The sequence below is a fragment of the Cheilinus undulatus genome, linkage group 15 (assembly GCF_018320785.1).
Source record: "Cheilinus undulatus linkage group 15, ASM1832078v1, whole genome shotgun sequence".
NCBI classification, from domain to species: Eukaryota; Metazoa; Chordata; class Actinopteri; order Labriformes; family Labridae; genus Cheilinus; species Cheilinus undulatus.
This window is the reverse complement of record NC_054879.1, coordinates 1,127,744-1,140,306: the sequence shown is the minus strand read 5'-3', so window position 1 is coordinate 1,140,306 and position 12,563 is coordinate 1,127,744. Positions and strand designations below refer to the sequence as shown.

At 41.7% G+C, this 12,563-nt stretch overlaps 1 protein-coding gene across 1 annotated transcript in view; it reads left to right on the top strand.

Moving 5' to 3' along the window:
* The window catches only part of mylka (myosin, light chain kinase a), a 157,720-nt gene that overhangs the window by 66,591 nt on the left and 78,566 nt on the right, over positions 1-12,563 (top strand). Inside the window, exon 17 of the mRNA XM_041807351.1 lies at positions 4-860. Coding sequence (XP_041663285.1) covers positions 4-860 — 857 coding nt within the window. The remainder of the gene's footprint in view (positions 1-3; positions 861-12,563) is intronic.

The window sequence follows — 12,563 nt, the reverse complement described above, 5'->3', positions numbered from 1 at the left end:
CAGCTCCACAGCAGGAGGAAGAGGAGGAGGAGGAGGAGCCGGTGGGACCTTTGGGCTGAGAGGAGGAGCCAGAGGAGGAGGAGGAGGCGTGGAGCAGAGAAGCAGCAGGAGCAGCGTTGGTGTCAGTCGGCAGGAGGCCAACCAGGAGCAGAAGGAGAGCCAGCAGCTCCTGCACCTGCAGCAGGAGGAGGAGAAGAAGGAGGACCAGGACTCAACCGCCACTCCCCGAGGCCTCCTCAGACGCTGCGTGGACACCAGGGAGCGCAGAGAAGAGGAGCTGCGACAGAGGGAGGCGCAGCAGCTGGACTTCCGCTCCCTGCTGGGACGCCGAGCTTTCAACACCAAAACCAGCCAGGAAGAGGAGCAGAAGGAGGCCGGCCTCGCCGCCGAGCACTGCCTCCACAAGATGGATTTTAAAGCCAACCTGAAGAGCGTCAAACCCAAGACGGAGGAGAACAAGACCGCCTCCCCCGGACAGGTCGACTTCCGCTCCATGCTGGGGAAGAAAGGCCCCGCCGGCAACGGAAACAAACCAGCAGAGTCACCTGCAAAGAACGCCGCAGACTTCCGCTCCGTCCTCTCCAACAAGAAGAAACCAGGAAGCCCCGAGAAGAATGGCGAGGGTGGGAAGACGGAGGTGAAGAACTGTGTGGACGGCGGGATTAATGAGAAGAAGAGCGGAGGAGGAGGAGGAGGGAAGGCTCCAGAGTTTGTGGAGAAGCTAAGTGACGTGACGGTGCTGGACGGGCAGCGGCTCCGGCTACAGTGTCGCCTCGCTGCCGGGACCGATGCTGCCGTCACCTGGACGCTGGAGGGAAAGGTCATCAAGCCGTCCAAGTTCATCATCCTCGCCAACGAAGGTCAGAGGTCACACACGGACAAACACAGAACACAGCAGACAAAGAGGGTTTAGAGGAAGCGTAGAGAGAAATGACACGCTCAGACAGAGGAGTTTGATAAAGTTTTGTTGGTTTGAATGTTGTCAGCAGTGTTGTTGACGAAGATGAAGGCGAGGCAGACGAGGTGAAACGATAGGAGTCAAACCATCTGTCTGAGAGGATTCAGACTCTATTAATAGAGTCAGAGTTGAAACAATAGAAAGAGAGGATGTGAGCGAGGCTGCTGCTGTTTAATGTGGGAACAGATCACTTTACACTAACAAACACAGTCGCTCATAAGGTGGCTGTGTCTGTATACCAGTGTGGCCAGTATACCAGTGTGTCTGTATACCAGTGTGGCCAGTATACCAGTGTGTCTGTATACCAGTGTGGCCAGTATACCAGTGTGTCTGTATACCAGTGTGGCCAGTATATCAGTGTGTCTGTATACCAGTGTGGCCAGTATACCAGTGTGTCTGTATACCAGTGTGGCCAGTATACCAGTGTGGCCAGTATACCAGTGTGTCTGTATACCAGTGTGGCCAGTATACCAGTGTGTCTGTATACCAGTGTGTCAGTATACCAGTGTGGCCAGTATACCAGTGTGTCTGTATACCAGTGTGGCCAGTATACCAGTGTGTCTGTATACCAGTGTGGCAAGTATAACAGTGTGTCAGTATACCAGTGTGGCCAGTATACCAGTGTGTCTGTATACCAGTGTGGCCAGTATACCAGTGTGTCTGTATACCAGTGTGGCCAGTATACCAGTGTGGCCAGTATACCAGTGTGTCTGTATACCAGTGTGGCCAGTATATCAGTGTGTCTGTATACCAGTGTGGCCAGTATACCAGTGTGTCTGTATACCAGTGTGGCCAGTATACCAGTGTGGCCAGTATACCAGTGTGTCTGTATACCAGTGTGGCCAGTATACCAGTGTGTCAGTATACCAGTGTGGCCAGTATACCAGTGTGTCTGTATACCAGTGTGGCCAGTATACCAGTGTGTCTGTATACCAGTGTGGCCAGTATAACAGTGTGTCTGTATACCAGTGTGGCCAGTATACCAGTGCGTCGGTTTACCAGTGTGGCCAGTATACCAGTGTTTCTGTATACCAGTGTGTCTGTATACCAGTGTGTCTGTTTACCAATGTGGCCAGTATACCAGTATAAAGTGCTGAGACATGCTGTCATGACTGTAAGACTACAGCTGCTACTGACACACTGTGTGAGACCTAACATGATTTAGAATTCACCACAGACTGTGTATTAGGCTCAAATACTGTATTATAGCCAGTAGATTAACTCTACTACCGTATTATTGCTAGTAGATGAGCTCAACTACCATATTACAGCTAGTAGATGAGCTCAACTACCGTATTACAGCTAGTAGATGAGCTCAACTACCATATTACAGCTAGTAGATGAGCTCAACTACCGTATTACAGCTATAGATGAGCTCAACTACTGTAATACAGCTAGTAGATGAGCTCAACTACCATAATTAAAGCTAGTAGATGAGCTCAACTACCGTATTACAGCTAGTAGATGAGCTCAACTACCGTATTATAGCATGTAGATGAGCTCAACTACCATATTATGGCTAGTAGATGAGCTCAACTACCATATTATGGCTAGTAGATGAGCTCAACTACCATATTATAGCTAGTAGATGAGCTCAACTACAGTATTACAGCTAGTAGATGAGCTCAACTACCATATTACAGCTATAGATGAGCTCAACTACCATATTACAGCTACAGATGAGCTCAACTACCATATTACAGCTACAGATGAGCTCAACTACCATATTACAGCTATAGATAAGCTCAACTACCATATTAAAGCTAGTAGATGAGCTCAACTACCGTATTACAGCTAGAAGATGAGCTCAACTACCATATTACAGCTAGTAGATTAACTCAACTACCATAATATAGCTAGTAGATAAACTCAACTACCGTATTATAGCCAGTAGATTAACTCAAATACCATATTATAGCTAGTAGATTAACTCAACTACCGTATTATAGCTAGTAGATTAACTCAAGTACCATATTATAGCTAGTAGATTAACTCAACTACCGTATTATAGCTAGTAGATGACCTCAACAACCGTATTATAGCTGGAAAATTAACTCAACTACCATATTATAGCTAGTAGATTAACTCAACTACCATATTATCGCAAGTAGATGAACTCAGCTACCATATTATAGCCAGTAGATGAGCTCAACTACCATATTACAGCTAGTAGATGAGCTCAACTACCATATTATAGCTAGTAGATTTTCTCAACTACCGTATTATAGCTAGTAGATTAACTCAACTACCGTATTATAGCTAGTAGATTAACTCAACTACCATATTATCGCTAGTAGATGAACTCAACTACCATCTTATAGCTAGTAGATGAGCTAAATTACCATATTATAGCTAGTAGATGAGCTCAACTACCATTTTATAGCTAGCACATGAGCTAAACTACCATCTTATAGCTAGAAGATTAACTCAGCTACCATATTATAACTAGTAGATGACCTCAACTACCGTATTATAGCTAGTCGATGAGCTCAACTACAGTATTATAGCTAGTTGATGAGCTCAACTACCATATTATGGCTAGTAGATTAACTCAACTACCATATTATAGCTAGTAGATGAGCTCAACTACCATATTTTAGCTTGTAGATGACCTCAACTACCGTATTATAGCTAGTAGATTAACTCAACTACCGTATTATAGCTAGCAGTTGAGCTCAACTACCGTATTATAGCTAGTAGATGAGCTCCACTACCATAATTTAGCAAGTAGATTAACTCAACTACCGTATTATAGCCAGTAGATGAGCTCAACTACCATATTATAGCTAGTAGATTAACTCCACTACCGTAATATAGCTAGTAGATGAGCTCAACTACCATATTATAGCTAGTAGATTAACTCAATTACCTTATTATAGCCAGTAGATGAGCTCAACTACCATATTATAGCTAGTAGATTAACTCCACTACCGTAATATAGCTAGTAGATGAGCTCAACTACCATATTATAGCTAGTAGATGAGCTCAACTACCATATTATAGCTAGTAGATGAGCTCAACTACCATATTATAACTAGTTGATTAACTCCACTACCGTATTATAGCTTGTAGGTTAACTCAACTACCATATTATAGCTAGTAGATGACCTCAACAACCGTATTACAGCATGTAGATGAGCTCAACTACCATCTTATAGCTAGTAGATTAACTCAACTACCATATTATCGCTAGTAGATGAACTCAACTACCATATTATAGCCAGTAGATTAACTCAACTACCGTATTATGTCTAGTAGATGAGCTCAACTACCATATTATAGCTAGTAGATGAACCCAACTACCGTATTATAGCATGTAGATGAGCTCAACTACCATCTTATAGCTAGTAGATTAACTCAACTACCGTATTATGTCTAGTAGATGAGCTCAACTACCATATTATAGCTAGTAGATGAACCCAACTACCGTATTATAGCATGTAGATGAGCTCAACTACCATATTATAGCCAGTAGATTAACTCAACTACCGTATTATGTCTAGTAGATGAGCTCAACTACTGTATTATGGCTAGTAGATGAGCTCAACTACCATATTATAGCTAGTAGATTAACTCAACTACCATATTATAGCTAGTAGATGAGCTCAACTACCATCTTATAGCCAGTAGATTAACTCAACTACCATATTATAGCTAGTAGATGAGCTCAACTACCATCTTATAGCTAGTAGATGACCTTAACTACCATCTTATAGCCAGTAGATAAACTCAACTACCGTATTATAGCTAGTAGATGAGCTCAACTACCATCTTATAGCTAGTAGATGAGCTCAACTACCATCTTATAGCTAGTAGATTAACTCAACTACCATATTATAGCTAGTAGATGAGCTCAACTACCATCTTATAGCTAGTAGATGAGCTCAACTACCGTATTATAGCTAGTAGATGAGCTCAACAACCATATTATAGCTAGCAGATGAGCTCAACTACCATCTTGTAGCTAGTAGATGAGCTCAACTACCGTATTATAGCTAGTAGATGACCTCAACTACCGTATTATAGCTAGTAGATGAGCTCAACTACCATCTTATAGCTAGTAGATTAACTCAACTACCATATTATAGCTAGTAGATTAACTCAACTACCATTTTATAGCTAGTAAATGAGCTCAACTACCATATTATAGCTAGTAGATGAGCTCAACTGCTGTATTTTTCTTGTCTTAAACTAAGGCTCACTGACTTCCTGTTTAGATACAGACCTGCTTTTATTTTGTATTGTTCTTGTCTTTAACTAGGGCTAACTGGCGTTTCTCTGACTGACCATAACTCTGTGACATTGGGGGCCTAATGTTCACTGTGTGACTGAAACGTTCATGATACATGACCAAACTCTAGATTTATGTGTTCATTCTGAGGTCCGATGGTTGTGTGTGGCCTGAGCTCTCACACTAACCAGTGGAATCAGGACAGACCAGGAACAGGATCCCAACTATGCCTACTAACAGCAAACGTTAACTCTGCCCCGTTCTTATAGGCGGATAAGTTCTGGAAGTTTAAAAGTAAAATGCTGGAGATGTCTGAATCATGTTTTAGAGACAGTCTTTACTATGAACAGCTAATAGCTGAACTGCTCTTCACATCACACCTTTCATTTTAGCATCCACCACATCTTTATTTTTATACACTAGGCACACAGTTACAACCGTAATAAAAGCATTTAGATTATTTTAGTACTTTAAAAACTATTTACAACAGGCCTAACTCTAAAGAGCTGCATCAGTAAAATCAAACTAATTCTCATCCTCTTAAAGGACATCCATGTTTAAAACACTCTAAAGAAATATTTCTGTCAATAACACGCTTGCTGTGATGTAGAGAAACTGATTATTTTTATTGTTTTGTGGTCTTTTTTTCTCTTATGAACTTTGACAGTGTTGGACACGACGCACAGATGAGCATGTGTGTGTAAATATGTGTGTTGGTGAGTGAGTGTGTGTCTCTGCTGTCAGACTAACAGGAATTGTTTAACTGGAGCTAGAACTTCAGTTTTTGGAGCTAACAGTGGACTCTCTGGCGCTCAAACAGAGTTTGTTCTGCTAAGTTTACTGCTGCAGTAGCCAACGGCCCGTTAGCTACTCATTAAGCTTCTGACTGGTGATAGCACAGCCAACAGCTGATGGAGGAGTGACTGACAGACGGTGAGACGAGAAGGAGACATGACAAAGCAGCGACTGAGTCAAAGTTACAGAGCTACAGATACCAGCACTACGAGCGAGTGTGGACTAAATAAACGCTGAATTCTCCCCACGGAGACTGCACAGGTTTCCAGCAGCAGCATTTCATCATTAACCCTTTACCTACAGGCTCTAAAAATGTCAATTTGGACATATTTTGTTTTTCTGGCTGTAAAATAGTCAGGAAATGCCCTAAGTCTGAGAGCTTTGGTCCCTTTTCCCAGGAGTACTTGAGATTGACTTTTCAGCATCTGGTTAATGATTATTGCACATTATATGGAATTGTCAGCAGTTTAAAAGAAGAAAAATACAAAAACAGATTTGTTTTTCATGGCTTTTATGAGAAGAAATGTTGTTATTGCTCATGAAGTTTTGATTTGACATTTGAAATGTGACCCTATACATAGGGGTGCATAACAACTATCGGGCCGATAACAGGAAATTATTACGTCATTCTTATCGATCCGATATCATTACGACGAGCCCCGATAACATATATATTTTTGTCAGCAGTGCTGGCGTTTGTTTTCTTTCTCAGGAGACTACACATTCCGAAACAGCAGGTGGTGCCGCAGTACACGACCTGCTATTAAAGCACCAAAGAAGAAGAGAAAGTAGCAGCCCCTGTGCTAAAATGCTAACAACACGGTGGCGTTATTCAGAATTTACAGGGAGGATAACACGAACATGTGTGTAGAATCTGCCCTGTAAAGGTCACAAAGAGTACAAAGAAGTCACTTAGGAGTCATCATCCTAACAACGTTAAAACGAAGCGGCAGCAGCCACTAGCCTCAGCCGTGGGCATTAGCAGGCATTGAAAACTGCAGAAAGCTTGCCAGAGCCAAAAGGCCCAACGTTATAATAACAAAATCAGTCTGACAGTCTCCTGATCCATCACTGCTTTCATAGACGTAGACCTGCCTGCTCTGGTTGACGTGGTTTCATTCAGTCTGATCCACGTTATGAATAGAAGTTAGCCACAGACCACGGTGGACTTTACATTTTTAACCTATCTCTGATATGACTTATTTCAGTGCATATTTTTAATCTTTATGTAAAACATCAGCTTGATTTAATTCTGGCATAAGCCAAAAAACAGACCCCCAAATATCTCCATTTGTTAAGCATAACTGCCTGTTATCATTTGGTTTTCTGTCAGTTGGTTGTGTGTGCTGTACTTGGTACACAAATGTTTAACTAAGAAAAGTGAACTATAGTAACAGTTATGAAGTCAGAATAGTTCTTTGTTTTTGAAAAACATGAGTGATATTAGTTAAAATGAGTTATAAATATCTTTGCTCACTACATGTTAAGCACCGTTATGATGAGCTTATTATGTATAGGGGGTCATGTGTGGTCCCGAGTGGAGCGGTGATCTGAATGGATCACAGAACAGCTCTGGTTCTCCATTAGCTGTCCCACCAACTATGTGAAAGTGTCCAGGGTAGGGCTGGGCGATAAATCGAGTATACTCGACGTACTGCAGCTTTTGCCATCCATCCAGCAAGCTCTCCTCCACACGTGTTTTTATATCAGCAGAGGAGAGAAGCATGGGAGAGAGAAGGAAGTCAACAGAGCACCAAGTCGAGTTACAGGCGAGTTAGCTGCGTTTGGAGACGGACAACAAGAAACAGCGCTGGATCTGTCATCTGGCAGTTTTCAGCTTTAAGAAGGAAGAAGTCGAACTAAACATGGTATCCGTTAAAATATGCTGAAAGATGTTGCCGAGGTAACGGCGGCAGAAACACAACACGTCGCTAAAGACATGAGCCCAGTGTTGTTGAACAGCCAGGATGGAAAAATCTCACAAAAAACTAAACGATCTGCCTGGGCGCAAACATTGTGCTAAAAACTCCCTGCCAGAGTCGTACATGTCAGAGAGCACAGTGTTTCTCAACCTGTGGCTCCTTCATGTCTGTGAAAAATAATCCACCAGAAAACCTACAAAAAAGGGAAACTTTGACCTCAGAAATGATCCATGCCACTCACAAGTCAGACTATTTCCCACACTTACAGGCTTTAATTTTTAATCTTTATTTTTATTTTTATATCTCTATTGCCCTTATTTGCATTCTCCGCCCCTTTTTCTGTATTTTTTGCCACTTTTATCCCATTTTTTTCTGCTTTTTTTCCACCTTTTTGCTATTTGCAATTTATTCCCTTTTTGTCATTTTCTGTCATTTTGTCACTCAATTTAGCTTCTTTTGTCATTAAATGTCACTTTATGCTGATTTTTTCCATGTTTTTGCCCATTTTAGTCACTATTCATTATATTTTCTATGTTTTTGCTGCTTTTTGACCATTTTCCCCCCGTAACTCACATTTTTGCCACTTTTCACACAGTTTTAGCCATTTCATGCCTATTTTGCCCCATTTTGCCATCTTTGACTTATTTTTATTGCCATTTTAACCCTTTTTTGACCATTTTCATCACTTAGATGAGTGGTTTTCAAACTTTTTTTGCCCAAGGCACACTATATTTAAATCAATACGAAATAGACTTTTTAAAAAATGTTACAGTCAAGGTGGCCTATAAGGGGGGGATAAAGGGGAGAGCTTTCTGGGGCCCAGACAACTGAAGGATCGTGGAGATGGCAAAAGTGGGCAAATAGTGGCAAAACAAAGTCAAAAATGGGCGAAAATTGGTAAAAAAAAAAAAAAAAAAGTGGCCAAACAATGGGTTCAAATCAGTAAAAACTTGCCGAAAAATGCTGTCAAAATAGTGGCAAAAATGGATTACAAGTGGCCTGAAAGGATTAAATGTTGTAAAAAGGTGGTAAAAATGGGTTAAAAGTGATTTAAAAATAAAGGCAAAAGTGGGCAAAAAAAAAGGCAAAAGTGGGCAAAAATTGACAAGAAGGTGGCATAAATGGGTTGAAAGTGTCCAAAAGGTGGCAAAATAGATCACAAGTGCCAAAAAAGTGGCAACAAAGGGTTAAATTCATAAGAGGTGGTAAAATGGAGTCAAAAGTGATGGGAAGAATGGGGAAAATGGAAAAAAATGGCAAAACAATAGCAAAGTTGGGCAAAAAGTGGCAAAAAGGTAGCAAAAATGGGTTAAATGTGGTAAAAAGTTCCAAAAAAAAAAAAAATGGCAAAAATGGATCAGAAGTAGTAATAAGAAGTGGCAAAAAAAGCAGTCAAAAGAAGTAGCAAAAGTGGGTAGAAAAATAGGTTAACTTGGTTAAAAATAGCATGAATTAATAACTTTAACACCAATTTTAACCCAATAATAGCTCGCCATGCTTTTCAGCTCTTAGTGAGGTAACTGTTAGCCAGGATGCTAGCACCGATGCTACTGATCCAACCCACATACACTGATATCAATAAATCCCAACTGGGCTGGTCCCATTCTCTGGGGTTTTTCAGGGGTCCAGATCTGTGGGCTGGCATGGTTACAGTTCTTCCCATAAAGCTGTAGTAATAATGTATGGTACAAATTCCCACGGCCCACCTAGACTTGCCTTAAGGCCCACTAGTGGGCCTTGGCACACCGTTTGAGAACCCCTGACTCGGGTTGTGACTTTTGCAACGGTGATTTCCAACAATGAGGCTGTTTGGTTGAGTAACACTGGACTAAAGCTGCTTCGGTTTTCCTCTCTATTAATGAGGAAAATAATCGTTTTACAATCAGCAGTAGTAAACAGAACCATACACTGTAAAAGACTGAGTATTTCACATTTTTTTATTTATTAGTAAAAGCTTGAATGAAGTCTTTTTTCAAAATAAAACAGTGTGCTAACTTTAAACCTTTCTGCAAACAAGAAAACAAAGTCCAACAGAGCGGTCTATGTTAACCCCCATCATTTAGGGCTGAGTTAAACGTGCAGCTACTCAGAGCACATTTTAAATATCCTGATGTATGTCGTGTATCGCCATATAGCAAAAATATATCACTTGTAGGCTATATCTAATCGAAAAACAATCTAAAGCGACATTTAGGTCCTCTAGCTGATGTAAACCATGGTCATTATTTCACTTATTCCTCTTTTTAAGAAAAACATTTTCCTTTCAGCTGATGTTTTGATTTCGGATGTTTCAAACCTAACGCCTGTCCGTGGTCATAACACAGTGACCTGCTGCTAAATCTGTCCACGTGTCTCTGTGTCGGGGTCGTATTTATGAACCCATGAGCACACAGGCGGAGGATTCCCCGTGTTGCTGTGAGTTAATCCCCCGTTATTTCCGTCTCCAGGACAGCCCCTGATCCTCCGCTGTTTGTGTCGTTGTGTCTGAACGTGCTTCATCCTTCATAGAGAGGATTCATGCTAAAGGTCGGAGGTCACAGAATCTGCTGCTCTCACACACAGTTTATGTTTACTGTTGTCATAGTTACCTGACATCGCTCACACTTCACGTGTGTGTGACAGTGTTAATTTTAATGAATTACATGTCTACTAATTACAGCCCACAGTCCAAAAAAGCTGGGACGCAGTGTAAACTGTAAATAAAAGCAGAAGTCAGTGACTGTTAAATCTCTTAAACCCAGATTTGATTCACATAGATCAGAAACAGATCTGAGTTAAACTGAGACATTTTAACAGTTCATAGATAATATGAGCTCGTTTTAATCTGATGGCAGCAACACATCTCGAGAGAGTAGGGACAGGGCCATGTTTGCCCCCTCTTCTTTTACAACAGTCTGTAAACGTCTGGGACATGAGGAGATCAGCTTATGGGAGAGGAATGTTGTCCCATTCTGTCTGATGTAGGATTCTAGCTGCTCAACAGTCCTGGGTCTTCTTCACTGGATTTTTTTCTTTTCTGATGCCCAAAATGTTTTCTGTTGGTGAAAGGTCTGGACTGCAGGCAGACCAGTTCAGGACCCGGACTCTTCTCCTGTGAAGCCATGCTGTTGTGATGGATGTGGTCTGTGGTTTATGTGATGATTTTTTTTAAATCATTTTGCCAATTTGATATGAACTGTTGTATTACAGGCAATAATATTTTTTATATAATTCTCATATTTGATAAGAAAAAATACAGAAATGAAGAAAATTTGATTTTTTTGTAGATTATTCTAAAAATATGGCACTAGAAGGATTGCATGGTTATGCATAACATCTCTGCTGCAAAAAAAGTTCTAAACTGGTATTTAGACACAAATTTCAGGTGAAAGAAATATTGCACCCTCTACAATTTGAAAATTGCAGCAGGCCATATTGCAATTTAATCTAATTTGCGATTAATTGCCCAGCCCTGTTTTGTATAGTCCAGGGGACTCGGTCTGTTTTAGAATGGAAAGTGCAGCATTGTTGCTCTTTCCTTTGGTTTGGTGTGCATTCACACTGCTCTTAGCCAAACGGAGCAAACCGTCTGAACTTCTACAACCTCTGCCTGCTAGGGGCGCTGTCGTGACAACCGGCGAGCAAGAAGAAAAGCTGGCGTAGAATAAAAGCCGGCGTAGAAGATAAGCCGGCGTAGAAGAAAAGCCGGCGTAGAAGAAAAGCCAGCATTGAAGAAAAGCCGGCGTAGAAGAAAAGCCAGCGTAGAAGAAAAGCCAGCATTGAAGAAAAGCAAGCATTGAAGAAAAGCCGGCGTAGAAGAAAAGCCAGCGTAGAAGAAAAGCCAGCATTGAAGAAAAGCCAGCACTGAAGAAAAGCCAGCGTAGAAGAAAAGCCGGCGTAGAAGAAAAGCCGGCGTAGAAGAAAAGCCGGCGTAGAAGAAAAGCCAGCGTAGAAGAAAAGCCAGCATTGAAGAAAAGCCAGCGTAGAAGAAAAGCCGGCGTAGAAGAAAAGCCGGCGTAGAAGAAAAGCCGGCGTAGAAGAAAAGCCAGCATTGAAGAAAAGCCAGCATTGAAGAAAAGCCGGCGTAGAAGAAAAGCCGGCGTAGAAGAAAAGCCAGCATTGAAGAAAAGCCGGCGTAGAAGAAAAGCCAGCATTGAAGAAAAGCCAGCATTGAAGAAAAGCCGGCGTAGAAGAAAAGCCGGCGTAGAAGAAAAGCCAGCATTGAAGAAAAGCCGGCATAGAAGAAAAGCCGGCGTAGAAGAAAAGCCAGCATTGAAGAAAAGCCGGCATTGAAGAAAAGCCGGTGTAGAAGAAAAGCCAGCGTAGAAGAAAAGCCGGCGTAGAAGAAAAGCCGGCGTAGAAGAAAAGCCAGCATTGAAGAAAAGCCGGCGTAGAAGAAAAGCCAGCATTGAAGAAAAGCCGGCGTAGAAGAAAAGCCAGCGTAGAAGAAAAGCCAGCATTGAAGAAAAGCCAGCACTGAAGAAAAGCCAGCATTGAAGAAAAGCCAGCATTGAAGAAAAGCCAGCATTGAAGAAAAGCCAGCGTTGAAGAAAAGCCAGCATTGAAGAAAAGCCGGCGTAGAAGAAAAGCCAGCGTAGAAGAAAAGCCAGCATTGAAGAAAAGCCAGCACTGAAGAAAAGCCGGCGTAGAAGAAAAGCCGGCGTAGAAGAAAAGCCGG